General features: G+C 40.5%; 1 protein-coding gene across 3 annotated transcripts in view; it reads right to left on the reverse strand.

Annotated features, from left to right (window-relative positions):
- The window catches only part of LOC149784844 (uncharacterized), a 53,759-nt gene that overhangs the window by 17,631 nt on the left and 15,416 nt on the right, over positions 1-20,712 (reverse strand). For all 3 annotated transcript variants that reach the window (XM_089931151.1, XM_089931149.1, XM_089931150.1), the window contains 4 exons: positions 8,221-8,604; positions 7,067-7,201; positions 6,050-6,241; positions 5,684-5,826 (listed from right to left, as the gene is read on the reverse strand). In XM_089931151.1, the coding sequence (XP_089787277.1) occupies positions 5,684-5,826; positions 6,050-6,241; positions 7,067-7,201; positions 8,221-8,604 (854 nt within the window). The remainder of the gene's footprint in view (positions 1-5,683; positions 5,827-6,049; positions 6,242-7,066; positions 7,202-8,220; positions 8,605-20,712) is intronic.

Here is a 20,712-nt window from a genome sequence, read left to right on the forward strand (position 1 = left end):
GAAAATCAGTTTTCAACAAGTGACGTTACTTACACACACACACACACACACACTCTCTCTCTCTCTCTCTAATGAATACAATAAAAAGGGCAAGTAGCTTAACATTATATAAATGGGTTAAGTCTTGTAACTCCCAAAGTTAATGAAATTTACGGAAATTTGGAGCTTATCGAAAGTGATGAACTACGTCACTCTTGTTGTGGGAAAACATTGATTCCCCCAGGTGAATATGGCAGCCGTTTTGCTGTAGAAACTCCCGTTACGATTGCAACTCTAAAAGGATGACAGTTGTAATGAGCTTTGGGCGACAATCAGGTTAAAAAAATTTAAATTGATGATTCAAATAACTAAATTTTCTTCTCTATCCATTCTGCTTTTTGTTTCTTCAAAATTGGTTGGTGAGCACAAGCTATCGGGGGCTGGGGCGAATACAGTGACAATAGTTATGTGTTGTTTTACCGGGGTAAACTGTGTATATGGAATGTTATGACCGTCTATAACCCTATAAAGGTTAGTCCGGAGCCTCATTACGTACACCCCAGGAAACTTACCCATAATGCATTATGACCTCATACACTTTTTAAGTCGATACTCGTACTCCTTTGCTATAGTACGTTACAAATCTATTAGCATGCGTTATTGGCTACGCGAACGATTCTTTACAAAACAGTGCAATCAACTGGCAACGAACATTGCAAAACTAGTTTCTAAGTAGCCTAAGCACTTTAGACACTGTGTGCTTTTTAAGGCTTTAACAAAACAGAAACAAGACAAACAATAAACACAAAAAGCGTTGAATTTACAAAAGTTTACGTAACTATTTCTACTGTAATAAAAGCTTGAAAATGTTTGATGTTTCGACTAGTTGGCTTCAACTTGACTGATGATGTTGTACACTAGTTTATATCGACCTAAGAATGGTTGAGCCACAGCGTAACCGTAAGTTATATCCCAGATTATATATATAACAGTATCCTTCTGTGCTTGCAGCATTACTACACTGGGTTATATCGATCTTTTCGATCATGTTGAGAAAATTCTCCAGTATTAGTGTTCCACACATGTCGATATATATTTTTTATTTGCTACAGAATCAAAACTGATACCAGAATCTTCAACGAGCGTTTTAAAGACCGAAGCAGATAGAATTGCGACACCAAGAGCAGCATCAGATCTGATAATATCGGCTTCCGCACAAGCACCAACGGAAATAGCGCCATCAGAAAAATCTAAGTCGACAAAAGGAGGAACGATAACTACATCGTTTTATAATGATACAAGAACTGCATCAAACGCTGATAATATGCAAAGCATCCACATACAATGACGTCAAAGCATTAGATATTGCACTGTTCCATATTTTTTCCATAATGTTTGAGTAGAAACTCTAGGTGAGTTAGTGACTAATAACCAAAATGAAAGAATTATTTGATTGAAAATGTGCTGTCTGTAAAAATTGATGATTTCATTTGCGTGTGGTTGTCTTTTTCTAGTCTTCTTGATTTAGGATGCTTGATATCAATGTTCTAAGGCGGCGTATCCAGTAAGATTCCTTTTCTTTCCTTGTTTCGGAGCTCCATTAAGGGTTGTGAGTAGCTAGTGCTACTAAAAGTGTGGCCAGTGGAAGAGAAGTCTTTTGCAACTGACTTCGGTCCAGTTTCTTTGTTATCCAATCAGATCAGTGAAGACTGATCCTTTTGTGTAGTTTTTCAGATTCTCTGACACACTGAAGGCCACAGAATTTACATGTGATGAGGTAAATTACATTCTCTGTTTTGTGTGTTCTGTTAGGACCATGTGTGTTAAAAGTTTCGTTCGTTGCTGTGCTAGAAAATGTGCTGGTCTCTATCATATGTTGACAGGATTTGCACCTTTTATCGCTACATGGGTCAGATTTGCGAGGGTTGTCTTGGCTTCAGACTATCGTTTGTTTCGCTTTGAATAAGATGAATTTAGTTTTTTTTTTTCTTCTTCTGGTATGCGGTAGGCTACTACTGGTTTGTTGGGGGGGTGGGGTAACTTTAGTGTGTCACAAGATTCCACGATGGGCCAGTGTTTCTGGGTGATTTTGCCTACTTTGGGGTTGTCTGGATTGTAGGTCAGGATAAAAAGGTATCCGATCAACTTTTTCTCTTTCTCTATATTTTAGTTGGTCGTTGCCATGCAATTTGTTTGTTGAGCGTTTGTATTGCCTCCGCTCTCAGGTCTGTGTCGTTACCTTTGTTCATAAAATGTTGAGATCTTTTTAGGAATGTTTCATTGCCGGTGCAGATTATGCCTGGCTGTGTGGGATATAGAGAAGATACTGGTGTTTATTAGTTGGTTTGAGTAGATGTGTATATGGAGTTTGTTTCCTACCAGTCTAGTTGTTGTGTCCAGGGAAACGTGGTTTGAAATGGAACCTTATTCCGTGAAGTTTATTAAAGGGTGGAAGTTGTTTGCTTTTGCTATTAAAATATCTAGATATTGTCTTCCATGTTGCCACTTCATTTATATAGCATCGATGAAGCGTAACCCACTGGTATGGTGTAAGTTCCACCGAAGCAAAAACTTGACCCTGCAGTCTTCACATTAAACATATTAGCATACGAGGGGGTCATTTTGTAGCCATTGCAGTTCCATTGTTTTGGAGTAAGCTTTCTTCATTGAATACAAAGCTACTGAGTTTTAGGACAAGCTACATAAGTTTAACCAGGAAGTGAGTGGGCGGATTGCCTACATTTCTTGTTTCCCATGCTTCTTTACACACGTGAGTTGGAGTTTCGATGGGACTAACGTGGATATGTGAGAAAGCTTACCACTACCTTCCTTTGGGTCGGTGGTTCTCCCCGTTGTGTTCCGTGTTTTTCCTCCACGAGATATATATGTTTTTGTGTGCTGATTGCTATGACTGGTTTATTTTGGACAAAATAATTTGTTAGATTTTCAGATGACTCGGTGGTTGACCAGTGTTACTCGCCGATTTTCCTTGCTGGAAACCAATGTGGAAGGACAGGCAGGGCGACTGGTATCGTTTCAATATTTTCTTTTGTGTGTTTGATATCATGCTTGGAAGAGCTTCCTGAACAAAGACTACACGCATTTCTGAGCAAGGACCTGCCTAACAAGATTATACCAGCGGTAAAAATATGCTCTTTCAGTCATGAGAGAAATCTGTTTTATATCTCTTCTTAGTGGGTAGGTAGGCAGAAGAGAAAATGGACCTTTTCTCGTATAAACACAAACAGAATGAAATATGCCCATGTAAATCTTGAGAGAAAAACAGTTTGGTCTTTGAACTTAAGAGAGTAAGTTTGCAAAAGCGAGACTGGACATTCTCTCTCGTATGAAACCCACACAACATAACACTTTGAGGGAGACTACAGTTAAATCTCGTCCTTCCAGGGAGTAGTTATTCAGGGTGCAGACTGAACCTTCTCTAGGTAATAAAATAAAACTATATATAACAAGAAAACCATAATCATTCACACAAATGAATTTAACACATAATAACACGACACAAGAAACAAGTATCTGTACTATTTCCTTTCAGTGTGTTAATCATAGATTATTGATATTTCAGAAAAGACTTGCAGATTGAAGATCTTTGATGGTTGTTTTTTACTCCTTGCATTGATACAGTATCTCTTTTCAGAACAAACCTGTAATGTCTAGGTTATCGTTAATGGATAAGAAAAACATAAATAAAAAATGCCATGTTTTCCATCGCGTCCGCGAAAGACGCTTTTTCAATCCGTGTCAGATAACTTGGCTAAACAGTAATAAAACAAATTCATGTCCTCCATCGAGTGCGCGCCTAAAACATTTTAATTTCGATTTAAAATGAAGTTCAGTAACAAGAAGATAGACATATAGTGCCCACAATTACTGCTAATAAGAAACCAAGACACTAAGATTTGGTACTTCAATATAACAACGATAGAGGTGATAAATAAAATGAAGCTGTATTGGATTCATTATAAATTTAAACAACCTAAGCATGTTTCCCATCAAGTTCGCGCGAAGAACGAGTTCAATCCGTTTTAGACTACCAAGCTCAAGAATAAACTTCAGATAATACAAAATCAAGAATGTTTTCCATCACGTCCGCGCTTGGAATAATTTCAATCCGTCGATTGAAACAAGACGGAAGACAGTAGTACTCAAATAACACAAGAAAATAAGAAAATAAAAAAAAATAAAGACCAGTAATAATAAAAAATAAACCACCCACCCACCCACAAAGAACCAAAAAACATACCACACACGCATGCATTAACAACATACCTCACATAACTTAGACTTTCTGGTCATTTTTGTTGTAGTGTTTTAGTATTCTCTTTCTCTCCCGGAAAAGTTATATCCATAAACTATAGACTTTAAAAGAAATATTAGATGAGCCCGTCCCGTGTAACAGTACAGGAGTGAAATAGCACACGACATATACAGCATCACACCAGCGGACAATAGTAGCATGTCTAATAGCTCATCATGGCAAATGTCACTATTTGATCATAACAGAGGGAAAGGTAAGGAAACCGGTCCAACAGCTTCATGCCTGGAGTGAAGGGAGAACGAACTTAGAAACATAATGTTAGACTTGCCAGATAACTAGAAAGAGTCAAAAACAATCTAAATCCCCAAATTATTTTTCCTTTTTTTAAGGTAGAATACCATAACTCGAAAAGTGAGGACAGTGAAAACGCACATCAAAACCTTTGACGGGGCATTCCAAAAGTTCCAGCCAGTTCTGTGTGCTGGAATGGGGCTGCCTGCGGGATGTCCATAAATAAGGTCCAAGTACCTTGCTGATCGATTAATGGCTATTTTTATTTGACGAAGTTTTTTTCCGTTGTTTTGTACCTGGTCTGTTTGGATCATATTTGCAGGTTATATACTTCTGTTATGTCACGCAGCGAATAGCTACGTCAGTTTTGATTGGTTATAAGGGCTTTTTACCAATATGATCTCGTCCAGGTTGAAACCACCAAGTATAAATAACTTTTTTAGTACGCTACTATATAGCGGAAGTGCATACGCTCCAAACAAGACACGAAGCAAAGGAGAAGCTTCGAATTAAAATGACTATTAAAAAATCAGTAAGGTACCGAAATCGTACACGGGAAAAAATGTTTGTAGCTACTCGGTACGGTGATATCATATGGAAAGATGCTGAGCACGCGAACGGTATCAGAATATCAGCGAGAGTAAAGATTTCGAATCCGCGCGACTTAGTCACTTAGGAGATGAAGAGCGTGTGCTATCAATAATTTTCCCTTTCTTTTCACTGACACAAGCGATTGTTTTCAATAATTTTCCCTTTCTTTTCACTGACACAAGCGAGTGTTTTCAATAATTTCCCCTTTCTTTTCATTGACACAAGCGATTGTTTTCAATAATTTTCCCTTTCTTTTCACTGACACAAGCGATTGTTTTCAATAATTTTCCCTTTCTTTTCACTGACACAAGCGAGTGTTTTCAATAATTTTCCCTTTCTTTTCACTGACACAAGCGATTGTTTTCAATAATTTTCCTTTTCTTTTCACTGATACAAGCGAGTGTTTTCAATAATCTTCCCTTTCTTTTCACTGACACAAGTGAGTGTTATCAATAATTTTCCCTTTCTTTTCATTGACACAAGCGAGTGTTATCAATAATTTTCCCTTTCTTTTCATTGACACAAGCGACTACCCGTGCTTTATACCTCTGCTTTAATCGTTGGATCGCCGCCGTGTGAAATCACAATATCGTTCACTCCGTCCTCGTCCATGTCTGGGATGACAGCCGGAAAGTAGATGTTCCACCCACGATTCAAATGCTTCGTATCGGCCACCCAGAGAACGTCACCTACAAATTTTGGGGAAGAGATTTTGCCATGATTTTATCTACTTAAAGAGTCATCCAGTAATTCGATTGCTAATGGTTATTTAGAAATATATTAAGTGAGCCCATTTGTTCTGAAACAGTACAATACATAATTAATGACATTCTAGCTTCAGCAATCCCTCACTTAAGCTGGACCATAATACCATTCCATATAAAGAATCTGGTAAAAATCTATTAAGTTTACCGTTTCTTATATTCACTAGTCTCATGTCCGCCAGACGCCCACTGGCGATGCACTCATCAACGCCATCTTTGTTGGCGTCTACACCATGGCAGTTCAGACCAAATATCTCCGCATAAGCATCGGCCTTCCAGAGCAGTTTGCCATCGTATCCCCTAAATGCAACTATGGAACCAGCACAGGGAGTTGTCAGCCCTAAATAAAACACATACAAGAAACAAAATATGAGCATATTTGATTATACCAAAGTTGTAGTGCACTTTCTGAAAATTAATTCTCTAACAGTGAAAGCTAGTTCAACAAATATGAGACTGTCTGGAAACATCAACTTAGCTAGTTTCTAAAGCTCCCAAAGTCATAAAGCACTGTTTTGGATTAAGGTTATCGTCATAAAAGTGCAATTATGATCGTATTTTGTATCACAACATACATGGCTTATTTATGTGATGTTAGGAGACCATACTAAGTTTTAGTCTTGACTTTGCGATTCTGAGATCAGTTTTTGTTCACCGACATTGTTTATGGGGCCAGATGTCTCTAAAGATCAAGACTTTCAAATCGTAAATAAAGACAACAAAGTGATGTATCACGAAAAGATTGGCATAACCACAAAATTAGTTCAGGATATGAAGTCTAATTCGGCTCTTTATATATATAATATAGATCCCTTAATTTAGATTCAGCTTACCAATCTATTCATTCAGCTTCATATAAATATATACCTAGACTCTTCGACGTACAATCTTGCGCTATGTATCTTTTGAACTAGTTGGTTGTTCAAACCAGATATAAACTTGTTTAAACAATATTTAAGTGGTTCAGACATGTGCCTCGTTCAAAATATTTTTAAGCTCGTTCAAACGCGTCTTTATTTATCTAATTAGTTTAAAAATGCGCTCAAACGAGATTTAAAATAGGTAAAAACTCTTTACAAACTCGTTCAAACGCTATTCTTTTTCATGTCCTAAGCGGACATCCGTATATTTTCTGGACAGATCATGTTTTAAGTAATGCATCTACCTTGCTTCTTGCAAAAATTGTCCATACTCTCTTCTGTAAGCATTTGGCTTACATCCTTTCCCATCGCTAGACCGATGATTATGTCTTGAACGCCGTCACCATCAGCGTCAATAAGACGTATACAAGATTCCGTCCCTAAGGAGAGAAAAATGTTTTGTTAGAGGAAGGTAGGAATTTTCTTGTTATATGTCTTGTATCAAATAATATTTATATATGGAAGAATCAATGAACAGTATCAATTCGCTGGAAACAAGCGTTATTTCTTATTTAGTAATTTCCTTTTGTTTCATTGGTAATATAAACTGTTTCTTCTTGTTATTGTTGTTGGGGGTGTTTGCCACGAAAAGATTTTACCATTTTTCTAGCTCTTGAAATTTTGAGATCATCATTTTGTAAGCAGTGCATTTTCTCCATAAATAGAATCTCATTCAAGATCGTGGAGATACTACCTAAATGTTGTTGGTTTTGCTACGTTGGTTTTGTAGTGTTGTACTGTGCTTCGCTATGTTAAGTTGTAGTGTTGTACTGTGCTTCGCTATGTTAAGTTTTGCTTCCTTTGTTCTTTATGAGATAGCTGAAGTCAGTAGATATGGTTTTGTCTGATCCAGAATAATTTTAATTACATAATTCTGAGAAGCAAACGAATTACTATATAGTTACGACGAATTTGCCTATAGTCAAATTAGATTCCACGGAGAATTTGCCTATAATCAAATTAGATTCCACAGGGAATTTGCCTATAATCAAATTAGATTCCACGGAGAATTTGCCTATAATCAAATAAGATTCCACGGGGAATTTGCCTATAATCAAATTAGATTCCACTGGAATTTGCCTATAATAATCAAATTAGATTCCACGGGGAATTTGCCAAATTAGATTCCACGGGGAATTTGTTTTACATTCATTCTTATTAAATATGTGACACATCCTTGACGTAAAGTATTTTCGAGGTGAAGAAACCTGACACCAAAAAGGAAATCACCGACGTTAGATTGGCAACAAGTTACCCTTACACGATCAAGAGCCTAGAATCAAACCACGAGACATTAGAGATGCAAAGCATGCGCGCTATTACTGCTTTATATGGGTCCCAATGGTAGAGCTATTCTTGAAAAGATTATAACATTTTATACCGATAATAAAGCTCTTACCCCAGTCTGTCATTTTCACGCGCCAGTTAGCCGATGTTTTATGCATGATAATGGTCTCATTTTTAAGACCAAAAAGTTTTAGTGGATTCCATGATGTCAAGACACCGATTATATATCCCACACCGAAGCATAACAGCACGACTGCAAACAGCAATGCCGCACGTGGACCAGTGCAAAACGAGTCATTTCTTCCATTTTTGCGGTTTTTGTGGAACCTGTACTTTGTCCCTTTTGGCCCTCTCTTGTCTCCTATAAGATTTGCAGTATCTTTTGACATAACATGTACATCCGGGGTGTTTGCATACTTAGTGGTGTCTTGTTCTTCCCAATCATCATCGCTGTCACTTCCCATAGGTAGAAGATGCTGGTATTTCGTACCGTTAGCTGATCAAGAAAGGGAAAAATACAAAAAAAGACTAGAATTCATTTAAATAATTCGCAGATTTTTTCACATTTTTAATAAAACCCTTGTCAAGTGCAGGCTTTTTCATTGTCATCGAAGTATTACAACCGGTAGCAGTTATTGTTCTTAATGTTTTGGTGGTATGTATGGTGGGGTGGAGATGTGGGTGGAGGTGAATCACTAAGTTTAACATCTGATTATTTTGCACCTTTGGTAGCTCAGTCGTGCATTATGTTAGGATAATTTCATCAAAGGTATTCACAATTTCTGCTCTGTCACTTTAGTTTGTTCGGTACATTTACTCAGTCAACGAGGTATATCTTACAGAAAGATTGGCTGTGAGGGCACCTGTTGAGAAGTATTAAGGATACTGTAACTGGTTGTATATATAGCCCGTATCCCTTGTGATCAATAAAGTGTGTATATATGTGCGGGTGCTATTTTAAAACTAGGGAAGCCTCCCTGGACACAAATTTTACATGGCATGTTTTGTTCTACCAGATTTGATTAACATTTTCTTAACAGTTTGGAAAATGTCAGAAGTATGTTTTTCTTGGGTTGCTGTGAAAGAGAGGGCAGAAACAATTGTATATTTGCATTAGAGTGGTACATTTTTTTAATGTAGACTATATGTCAAATCTGGAGACATTGTTTTACCTCGTGTTAAGTCCGCTAATTCGGTAATTTGTTTGTCGCTAAGAAGGTCATAGTTATCAAACATAATTTATCAACCTAATCACGTCATGGGTCAAACATAAACACATCGTTGCCGTAGTTATTGACCAGCATGCCAGTGCCATAGTGTAGTGTTAATGAAGGCCTTTTGTCCTTTTTTTATATATAAAAAACACGCTCCCTCTTTTTTTCCAACGAAGAAAATTGATCTGAGAGTTACCAACTTCATTTCTCGCAGTTAGAATAAAGCAAAGCATCATTGATTTGAAACAAACAAACAGACAAAACGCTGCTGAAATAAAACAAGCGTAATATTAGGAGTTGCTCGCCTCTTAATTTACACTAGTGTCAAGATAATGTGACTGGATGGGACATGATGCCACGTGTCTGCGGTATGATGCCCCAGTACTAGACATCACAATAAACTGCCACACTGCAGATATCGCAGCGAAATGACTGAAAAATTGTTAAAGCTACGTTAAAAATCCAAATCACACACACACCAACTTCATTGTTTGCAGTAAAAATAATGCAAAACATATCATTCAATTCAAACAATAAATAATAAACAAAAATAAACACTGCTGAAATAAAACATATTAGGAATTGCTGGCCTCCTAATTTATATCAGTTAATAGTGTAGTCCAAGTTCAGTAAGAAAATTCCCAGAAGAGAATGAGTGGAGTGAAGGGGAAAAAAGGTGGGCAGAGCAAGACATCTTTACATTTAGTAGGCAGACAGAATTGTTACGAAATGTTATGATCTATTATATGAAGTAAAATAAAAAAATAGTATAACGGCCGTTTCTTAGTCAAACGTTTGTTTAAACTGATTTGGTGATTTATCCCCAAAAAAATGCTTATTTTGTTTCTGGCAGTGTTCACGGCAATGCTGGTTTCTATTTCCTCGTGATAAATCCAGAGAAAGGTTTTGCAAACAGAATATCCATTCTGATGTTACTTTCATTTCAATACTGAAACAAACAGCATTACGTTAAACCTGTCTGAAAGTGTGTGGTAAGAACGTGAAATATACAGTCTACATAATCCAATAGGGTTGGTACAAATAATAGTAGTATATGGGGACACTTTACGGATAATGGGAATTAGCATTAAAAACACCCTTGGGACACTTTACGGATAATGGAAATTTAACATGGAGAAAAATCGTGGGACACTTTACGGACAAGGGGAATTAACATGGGAATAAATCGTGGGACACTTTACGGACAAGGGGAATTTAACATGGGAATAAATCGTGGGTCACTCTACGGACAAGGGGAATTTAACATGGGATTTTTTTTAAAAAAATTTTAAAAAATTTTTTTAAAAAAGGGGTAGGCAATGGAAAGGCTATCTCTTTTCGAGAAATATGGGGGCCCTGAAAAGGGCCTTTGGGTTTTTTCTTCTTCTTTTAACTTCTTAACTTCTTCCACCATCCTCTTATTTTGTCCATCATTCCTTTCTTCTTTTTCTTTTCTGTTTCCGGCAACCAGTCCGGGTGACCCATGGCTCGGAACTTCTCTTGGATTTTCATCCAGTTTGCATTTAGTTTCTCTAGTTCTTCCTTTTTCTTTCTATTTTCTTCTTCTTTTCTTTCCTTTGACCACTTTTCTTTGATCTTCTTGACCTCTTCGGTCAGCACATTCCTCATTACTTCTTCCGCTTTCTTAAGCTTGTCTAAGCCCCACTTCACAAAAGACCAATCTGTCCATTCCACAATGTCTTCTAAAAAACACCTTACACTTGTCACATAAACTATCGCTTCTTTCAACTTACCCACTTTCACATACGGTGGGTTAATTAAACCTCTGATTCTCTTCTCCTCATCCTCTATCATTTCTTTTACTATATCGATGGCTAAGTGGAGGCTGGTTACTTGTCTTGAGACGAAGTCTTTTGTCACTGCATGCCTCCATTCCTGTTCAAGCCTTTCTGCTACATTCAATCCATCCACCATCCAATACCAACTTCCCATAAGGTTGTTGTACAAAGCTGAAGCTGCTGGCATCTTCTTGTTTGCTTATTCCGTAGAATGGGCTCCAATGGCAAACACTGTTAGTTTTATACTTAAAGCGCGAACGTGAAGGAAAACATCCCCCTAAAAACATAAAATTGATATTACCTAGATCATGACCAAACAAAGCGCGTACGTGAAGGAAAACATCCCCCTACTTTCTCATTTCATATAATAAAACCCTAACTTTACTCTTCACATACGCTTAGAAACCCATAATCTACTATTCACACAAACATACCTGAGCTCTTACAAACACAAACACACAAACACACAAACTCATACCCTCACACTATCTTAAAAAAGAGTTAGTGTTTATTTTCACACTACTCTACCTACTCACATTGGCAAATTAATAGTTATTTCTTTTCTAGACTATTGGGTAGCCCTGAAAAGGGCTGTTTTTTTAAACTCCAGATGAACCTATCTAATGGTTGCACCTTCCTGGCCTGGCGCCGCACACGCATCTTCTTCCCCAGTCTTCTTTCACCTTTCTTCTGGGGAGCGCAGAGGGAGGATGATTCGCTTCAGCACCCCAATCCTCTGTTTCAGGAATATTAAACGACATCATCTCTTCTCTTTTCTTTTCCTCCTCTTCCCTCTGTCTTCTCTCCTCTTCTTCCTTCTTTATTCTTGCTTCTTCTACTATAGCCTCCGCTGATAGTTCGTTTACTATCCGCCTGGCATATTCCAGGTGCATCTGGAGTTCTAACAGTTTCACTATTCTGCTAGTCATTCTTCTGGCTGTGTTGATCAATCAACAAGGGTAGCTGGACTGCCGAACGAGTTTCAATTTATACTGAAAGCGCGAACGTGAAGGAAAACATCCCCCTAAAAACATAAAATTCATCTTACCTAGATCATGACCAAAAAACAACAACGCGCGGACCTAAAAGAAACACTCGCTCACTTTTTTATGCTACTCATCACTTCAATAGACTATCCACATACGCAAAACAATCCAATCTAACCCCAAATATACACCTCAAACAGTCCAAAAAACAAACATCATTTTAATCTACTATCCACACCAACCTACTTTATCACTTACAAACACAATCACACTAACACATACCCTCAAAATTTTTAAGAAAGAGTTAGTGTTTATTTTCACACTACTCTACCTACACACATTGGCAAATCGATGGTTATTTCTTTTCTAGAGTATTGGGTAGCCCTGAAAAGGGCTGTTTTTTTGTTTTGCTATGGCATTCATTTTTTAGTTTCTAAGAATGCGATGTCCTCTGAGGATAGACTTTCTGGCAATAGGTCTGCTTCTTCGGAAAGAGAAGAAGAACTCTTTGGTGTCGATACGGCAATCGACAAAGCCTCTGTCAGGTTCAGGTTGCTGCTGCTGTTGTTGTTGTTGTTGTTGCTGTTGCTGCTGTCTCTGAAGTCTGTACTTCTCTGTCCATTCTTCTTTCTCCCTGTTCATTTCTTCTCTGAAGAGCTCTTCTATCAGGTCTTCAGTGATTTTTAACATTCTCACATTCTCTATTTCTTCTGGCTTCGGTATCAGACTGTGTCTGACCCTATGCAAATTCACGTAGGCTTCGTTGAGCTTAGCTAGTTTGGAGCACATCTTCGTAGGAGGATGAGTCGACAATGGATGGTTAGACTGGAAACAACCCCCGGTTCTTAAAGTCAAAGCGCGGACGTGAAGGAAAACATCCCCCACACGGTTTTCTAGTCGCAACGTTCAGTGAGTGTCATGAGAGGGATAGTAAGAAATGAAAGAGCATCAATCCAACATTCTTATAGCTAAACAAAAGACAAAGACATTTTTTTCAAAACACAACATTTTTTATTCAAAAATCACTTAACACTAAACAACAACATTTCTAACATTTTTTAACAATAATCCAACACTATAACATCAAACAATTTTTTTCAAATCACAAACATTTTTTTCTCAATGGACAATCTACTTTAAACAGGGCTGACAACGTTGTGAATGAAATTGTGATTTCCACTGTTGGAAATCATTAGGCCATTGATGGACACTACGTTTCCTAGCTTGAGACAAAAGATAAGCATAATGGTCACAAAACCATCGATCTACTTTCACATCGTTTCTAGCAGAAGAACGAGGATCGAAATGAGTCACTAAATGTTCTAAGGAATAGCCTAGGCTTCGATGATGCAGAAAATACACACAGTACTGTCCACACACCAAGGAATCTGTGCCTTGTAATTTCACATTATTGAATCGGGTGGTTTGAGCATTTCTTCTCATAAAGTCGATGATATCGTCTTCCAAAGGGGGCAATCCGTACGAATCGAAATATTCCACACAGCCTTCTTGAGGAAAGTAGACGGCTACCCAGTGGGTTCCTGGGAGATGACTGTCGTCCGTGTTGATCACGTAAGCTTGATGGTCTTTAGGTTTGCGATGAGGGAGTTCATCTTTAGCACAGACGACAGGATTCCAAGAAGACGTATACGAACTGTGGTTCAAAAGGTAATAAAGTTCCCAGGTATCCATTGTTTTGTGTTTGTTTTCTTCTTCACAGGTAATAATAAGTCGTCAATTCGATCCTGACTTTTTGCTTGAAAATGTCTGACGAATAAACGGTTATTCGTTCTGTTTCCTCACTCTGATTCAGGAGAGCTTCGATACGATGGATCTCTTGAGTGGTTAATGGTGGACAAGAATGTTCACGCAAGTCTTTATACCACTGGTGCAACACGTCTTTGTTCGAGATGAGACTCCAAGCTTCGTCCAGATACTCGTCCAATTTTTCTTCTTGACTTAACATCAGGCATTTATCGTGTTGAATTTGACTGGGATGATCGTTTTGACATCCATAGCAGTTTTTCTTGATCAATTCTGTTATTTTGTCGACCAAGTGTTTGGCAAAACAGGAGACTAAATGGGCTTCTTGTTCTGGCCATCTTGACTTCATCATGATCACTTCTTCTTCTTTTTCCAGGGTCTCCTCACATTTCATGTCCAAAGTTTCTTCACTAGGTAAAGAGGAATAACAGTCTTCCATGGCTTCTAATAGTCTAGAATGACTTCTCTCAAACTGTTGATTTCTATTGTATTATCGAATTCTGCATACAGGAGGACGTTCACCGTCTCTGGTAGAGCACTCGAAAACTGAAGTTCCACACGAATCTGGCCAGATTTTATAGGGTGGAAATGTCCCTCATCGCTGCCTTGGTCTGGAGTGAAATCAAAAGCCCACAAAGCATAACCTCCTGCATAATCGTCGTACGTAATACCGTGACTGGTGTTGGTTCCTAACTGGCCGGTGGCTTCGTACAGGGACAAGTACGATCTCAAATAATTCTTTGCGGCACCAAAGTTAGGCTCGAAAGGTCGGGTACACAAGGTCTTGCCGTCGCGACTGACTTCGATCTTGGATACATTGTAATGTTGAAACTCAAAAGGATTTTGATCGTGAACTCCATTGAAGGCTGAATTCCTGACGATACCAACAATCAAACGTTTGGGTAACTGTCCTTGGAACAGATGATCTTCGATCATAGATCGCTGTCCAGTGGGAATGGTGAACGTTTTCACTTCTACACGTCGTATCGGGTACTTGGCGGTCGTTCTGCTTAACGTCTGACTGATGTCGTTACCTACTTTAGGTAACACTTCCACACGACGCACGTAAAGTCGGGCTTCTTGAATGATAGTTTTGTATTCATTGGCATGGGCCATCAAATGGAAAGCGGCACTGCTACGATTCAGTCTCAGACGGATATCCACCCCGTTCAGCAAATACTTTTCTTGTAACCACATGTCCAAATGCAAACGATCCATCAGTTCTAAACTTCGCCCTTGCAGAATTTTCTGTCGTCGAGCCATATATCCCGCATTGTGAGGATTGTCATCTTCTGGTGCAATAGCTAGGTCGGTAAACGTGGTTGTACCCGCTGTGTCAGGTTTCCATACCACGCAAGCATCCAGATGAGTGTTCTTGGCTTCTTTTCCGTACGTCAAGAGATTTTCCAGGTAGGCGCGATAAGGGTAAGTATCCATGCTGCTGCTGACCAGTTTGTTATTCAAGTACAAGTCCACTTCGCTGAACAAGGAATGCATGAAATTGTTGACAGGAGCTACTCTAGCAACGTCTGCAGGATTAGTGTTGTCCGTTTTGCTCACTTTCACTTTCAAATACAGGTAACTGCTATTCAGATCGATGTAATCTTCGGGTTGTCCTTTGATTTCAAACTCGATGGGAGCTGATTCCGTCAAAGAGGAGACGGGATGAAATTCCACCCACTGAGATTCTTGCATCGTCATCATGGTAGGGGGCATGGCAAACAGATCCAGTTCCGTCTTGGAACAAGCGCAAGATTCTCGGTGCATCATTTTTTTCTGTGTCTCAATAATCGAAAACGTCTAAGTCTCGAACGGTTCTTCTTTTCTTGGCCTTTCTAGCTTGAAGTCTAGTGAAAGGGTGTTTTCTTCGTCGTCTCTTTCTGCCTTGTCCTTGCTGAATGCCTGACTCGGTAGCGTGCAGGGCATTTATAGGTGTGTCTCGTCGGCCTAAAATGTCTTTGCCCGTTTGCAGCAAGACATTTTTGCCTGCCCTCATGAAGGCTTCTTTAGGGTTTTGTTTGTCGATGATGACATTTTGGAGAAATTCTTTGCCTTGCGTCAGTGCCGCATCTTTCAAGGCGTGCAATCCGCGTGTCACCATCGGTTTCAACACCGGGGCCACCGAACGAAAGGCCGATTTTAACATATCTCCTAAACCGTGTCCTCGCTGTCGTGCAACCCCTCGGTACACTGGATACATGACTTACTTACGATTCGTGAGAAAACCGTTTTCGAAAATGGAGTTTCACTGTGACTTTTCCTTTGGTGAATGGAATATTTTGTCCCAAATCTCCTTTTATAGTAATGTTGACCGTGTCCAAATACGACTTGCTGACCGGCAAATAGTGAGGATGGACAAATTCGCGGTGGACGTGGTAAGTGTTTCCACCTTCCTCGTCAGCGTTTGCGGCAGAATCCACTTTGAAAGGAATGACACGCAGTAACGGCACGGAGGTGTGTCCCACCACGTTGTATTCCACCACATCGGAATACACGAACATCAAATTCAGTCCTTGGTTCAGTTCTACCGGGGTACGAAAATACTTGGCAAAAGAATCGTTGTCAGAAATGACTGATAATTCGGGTTTTGTTTTTTGTTCTCCTCTCTTCCTCAGCTCCATGTCACCGCCCAACATGTCAAACAATTCAGGACAAAATAAGAAAGACATGATTTTATCCCCCTCAGGAAATTTTATCAGGAAGCGACGAGCTGTTTTGTGGTACTCCAGGGTGACACTTTTTTGGGCAGCCACCAAAGCTTTCAGAAACACGCCATTAAACTTGGTGGCTATGGTGTTGACCAAATGTTGACCACTAAAATAATAACCTGGGGGAATGAACAAGTGATAGTCGGTCCACTTTGGATTTTCTTTGTTAGGGTTTTTCATGTTATATTTGCTATGGGTATCCATCCACTTTTGCACTTGATCGTCATGAACTTGAACCGTAAAATAATTTTGATTGGGAAGGACATTGAGGACTTGGGTCGGGTGAATCATTTCTACTAAAGCCACTTCCCAATGGGCTTCGTGATCTAAGGGGATGGCTTGAGGTAATTTGGCCGTGTAACAGCACAACGTGTTGTGGGGAAACACCTCCATGGAACTGTCACTGGGTAAGGTTAAGTAAAATTGGTTTTGGTGACTCATAATTCCAGAGTTCTGTGGCTGTCCGAGGGAATATTAGTGGATGTCAGAGGTGTGTCTCCGCCCAAAATGGGGTTCTGGTTGTGGTTGTTGGAGTGGTGACTGGCACTGGCACTGGACACAACGTTCCCGTTCGAGGAGAATTTCAGGGAGGGATTGGGAAGCAGGTAACCGATACAACTGCTCAATAAAATGGTCCACAATTGTTTGTCTCCTTGTTGCAAACTCAAATTGGCGATGGCTGCCCCGATGACACAATACACCACGAAGATTTGGCAGAAAAAGACGATTTGCGTTTTAGGCACACGTTCTCCACACCACACCCACAAGGGTTGTTTTTGTAAATCTTGCACAGAAGAACTAGGGGAAGAAGGAGTGGTCGACGTAGCTGCGTCTGCTGTGTGAAAGGGCATGATGGTCACTTCTTCTTTTTATAGTCGATGACTTGCGAAGCGTCGATCCAAGAATCGAAACTGGGTGGATATCCTTTCCAACGTACTTTGACTTCTTTGACACGTCGTTTGCCCACTTTACGGGTTCTGCGTTCGAGAATGCTTTCGATGTCGTACACGTCGTCTTCTTTTTTGGTGACACGTTGTAACTCGGGCAAATAAAACGTTCCTTTGAGCACTTCTCCGTTCATGTCTTCCAATTTATAGACGGCAGGATGACGGCCATGCACTCGTCCAGTGACGCGAAACAATTCGGTCGTCCAGTTAGGTAAGTAACCTTTGTCGAAAGTGCGTTTGGTTTTGCCAATGCGCACCCAATCTCCTACGGCCAACTCTCCACTTTTCTTGGGGACAGCCCTCGTCGGGGACGTACCGAACAGGCGCTCGAACACCAGCACTTCGTTGTCGGGAGTCACGTCTTGCGGGGCACGTCCGATGCTTCGATGGTAAGATTGGTTGTACGCTTGCACCAGGTGCGGTAAGATGTCGATGTACTTCAGAGTGTGGTGATGCGTAAAATATTTCCACATGCGTTCTTTCAAAGTGCGTTGAAAACGTTCCACGATGCTGGCTTTGGTTTCGGGATTCTCGGTGGTAAAAAAATGAATGTCACGTTTCTTTAATTCTTTTTGGAAAGCTTGGTTCAGAAATTCGGTGCCTTTGTCCGTTTGCCATCGAAGAGGGCGACGACCGCTTTGTTTCAACACCCGTTGCAGGGCTCGCACTAACTCGCTGCTCGATTTGGAAGTCAAAGGCACGACCCAGGCAAATTTGGAAAAGACGTTGATGACACAAAACAAATATTTGTAGCCGCGATTGTAGCTGGCCAAATGAGAGACATCGGCTAAATCGGCTTGCCATTGATGATCGATGCCTTCCACTCGGGTGCGACTTCTGGCAAACTTGCGTCGAATGGGTTTGTGTAAAGTGTAGGTAGCTTGTTCTTGTAACCATCGTTGTACTTGAGGTAAACGGAGACTTTTCAGTCGCGTTTTGGCAGCACGATACAATTTTTGAACTCCTGCGTAACCTGCAGGATGCGAGGGATCGTAGTAAATGCTGGCTAAGACTTTTTCCATTTTTTGTGTTGGTTGGTGTGTTAATAAGTCACCCACTCTTCGGTGATGCTACTTTGGGTGGGTCGAAAGGGTGGTTTGGAAACGGATTTACGTGTCCGATGGGCTACGGGAGTAGAAGTCGAAGGTAGTGGTGGTGGTGGTGGTGGTGGAGGTGGCAATGGAATGGCTTTGGTTTTCTTTTCTTTTTTCGCTTCTGGTTTCCCTTCTTTCTTTTTCACTTCTGTCGAAGGAGGTGTGGACATCATCTTTTTAACCCAAGCTTTCATTTCTTCTCGTTGGGGTGTGGGGGACGGGGTCAATAAGGATGCTGCAATCTTACTCGAAATGGGAGCTGCTGACGGTGTTTGAAACACTTCGCGCGTCTCTTCTTCCTCAGGTCTTCGTGGGGTAGCATCTCTGGTGACGGTTGGGGATGACAGTAGTGGTGGTGGTGGTGGTAATGATGATGATGGTGCTGGACTTTTCATCAAGGTCTTAAAATCTTTCAGAGTGGGTAAAGCTGTTTCGTCTAAAGCTTTCTGGTGAAAGAGTTGCAGTCTTTGCAAGAGTTGACCGTACTTTTGCGATTTTTCTGTTTCGGACAAATCTTGGCGATCCATCAAGGATTGCAATTCGTGTTGTAACTGGGACATCTCGCTCAAATTGGGATTGGGAGGTAAATGCGGGGTGCGTTGTTCTTGCCACCGATGGTATTCCATCCATCGTTTGTAAGGCACTAAAGCTAGTTTTCGTCCTTCCATGGGGTTGTCAGCGGTCGATTCTGAGATCTTGGGACTTCCGAGGGCCTTTTTATCTTGCTCCCACCAGTCCTCCCAACATGGTTCCCAAGACTCCTTTCAGTATGGGGCCTAACAAGAGAGGCAAAATGCCTCCACGTTGGACCAACATCTTCTTTTTTTGATGAATGGGAATTTTCTTTTGAACCATTTTCCGAAGAACGTGACGATGTTTGCCTAAGCATTGTTTCTGGTGTTTGGACAAAGGGATCGTGCCTTTCAAAACGTTCAAACAACATTCGCACACGGTATCGATGACCTCTTTGGAGGCCGTTTGAATGAGTTTTTTTCGTAGGGGTGGAGAAGCTTTGGACAGGACAGATAACATGTCCCCATGTTTGGCTAAACGTGGTGGCAGTCCTTTCCTTTTCTTTCCTTGGGGTTTTCTGGAGGGTGACATCTTTGAGTCTTTAGGAGCACCAAAAAACACTGATATCCTACTCGGTCACAGGCCTTTTTTATACTGGAACGCGTCGCCACTGATTGTCTTTACGTCGTATCAGTTTGAGGACAGGCATGACACGTCGTGCAGGGGTACGTAACGGACTAAATCGAGCCAGTTCTTGCTTGGACAAATCCAGTAAACTTTGTAACATGCCCGATCTTTCTTGAACTTTGATTTTGGGAGAAGGTACTTTGTGAGCAGCAGCCACTGCTGCTAAATGGGAAGGTCCTGCCACTGGGGAAGCTCTTTTGGGGGTCATCAACGGAGAAGTTCTTGGTGTGATCAACGTCTCCAAGTACTCTTCAGTTCCTGGTGACATCAACGGAGAAGTGGACAAACGTGAGGCTGCCGGAGACGTTGTGGCAGGTCGTGGCTTGCGAGTGTAAGGTTGCGTCCTGGCCGAAGTGCCTCTCTTGCGACTAGTTTTCTTCTGTGGACTTTTCTTTTTTTGAGGACTTTTTCTCTGTTTCTTTTTCTGGGGGCTTCTTTTCTTTTTCCGGGGTGATGGTGGTGGTGTCTGGTAAGAGGAGGGTCCTGCCACTGGAGAAGTTATTCTTCTTGGGGACTTGGTCTTTTTCTTTTTCTTCTTGGGGCTTCGTTGGACTTTTGTCTTGGGGATAACTTTGGGGGCATTAGGATCCCATCTTAAGAGTGAGCGAATGATGACCCCTCCTAGAGTACCGCTCCCTCCAGGTTTCAAAATGATTTGTTTTTTGGTTTGAGTGTCGATGCGGGGATCGGCCAGTTGGACCAAAGCGACTTTGTTTCGATCGAAAAAGCGTTGGGTTTGATGAGGAATCTGAATGATTCCTTGGAGTAATTGACGTGCCGTCACCGTGAACCATCGTAAGACTTCTTTGAGACTAGCTTCTAAGACACGGGCTCGTGTTTGTGGATCTTTTTCTCGACTGATGCCATACAAGGCACGAATCAATTTGACGGG

This window comes from Sinohyriopsis cumingii, chromosome 13 (assembly GCF_028554795.1).
Source record: "Sinohyriopsis cumingii isolate HCF-2022 chromosome 13, ASM2855479v2, whole genome shotgun sequence".
NCBI lineage: Eukaryota > Metazoa > Mollusca > Bivalvia > Unionida > Unionidae > Sinohyriopsis > Sinohyriopsis cumingii.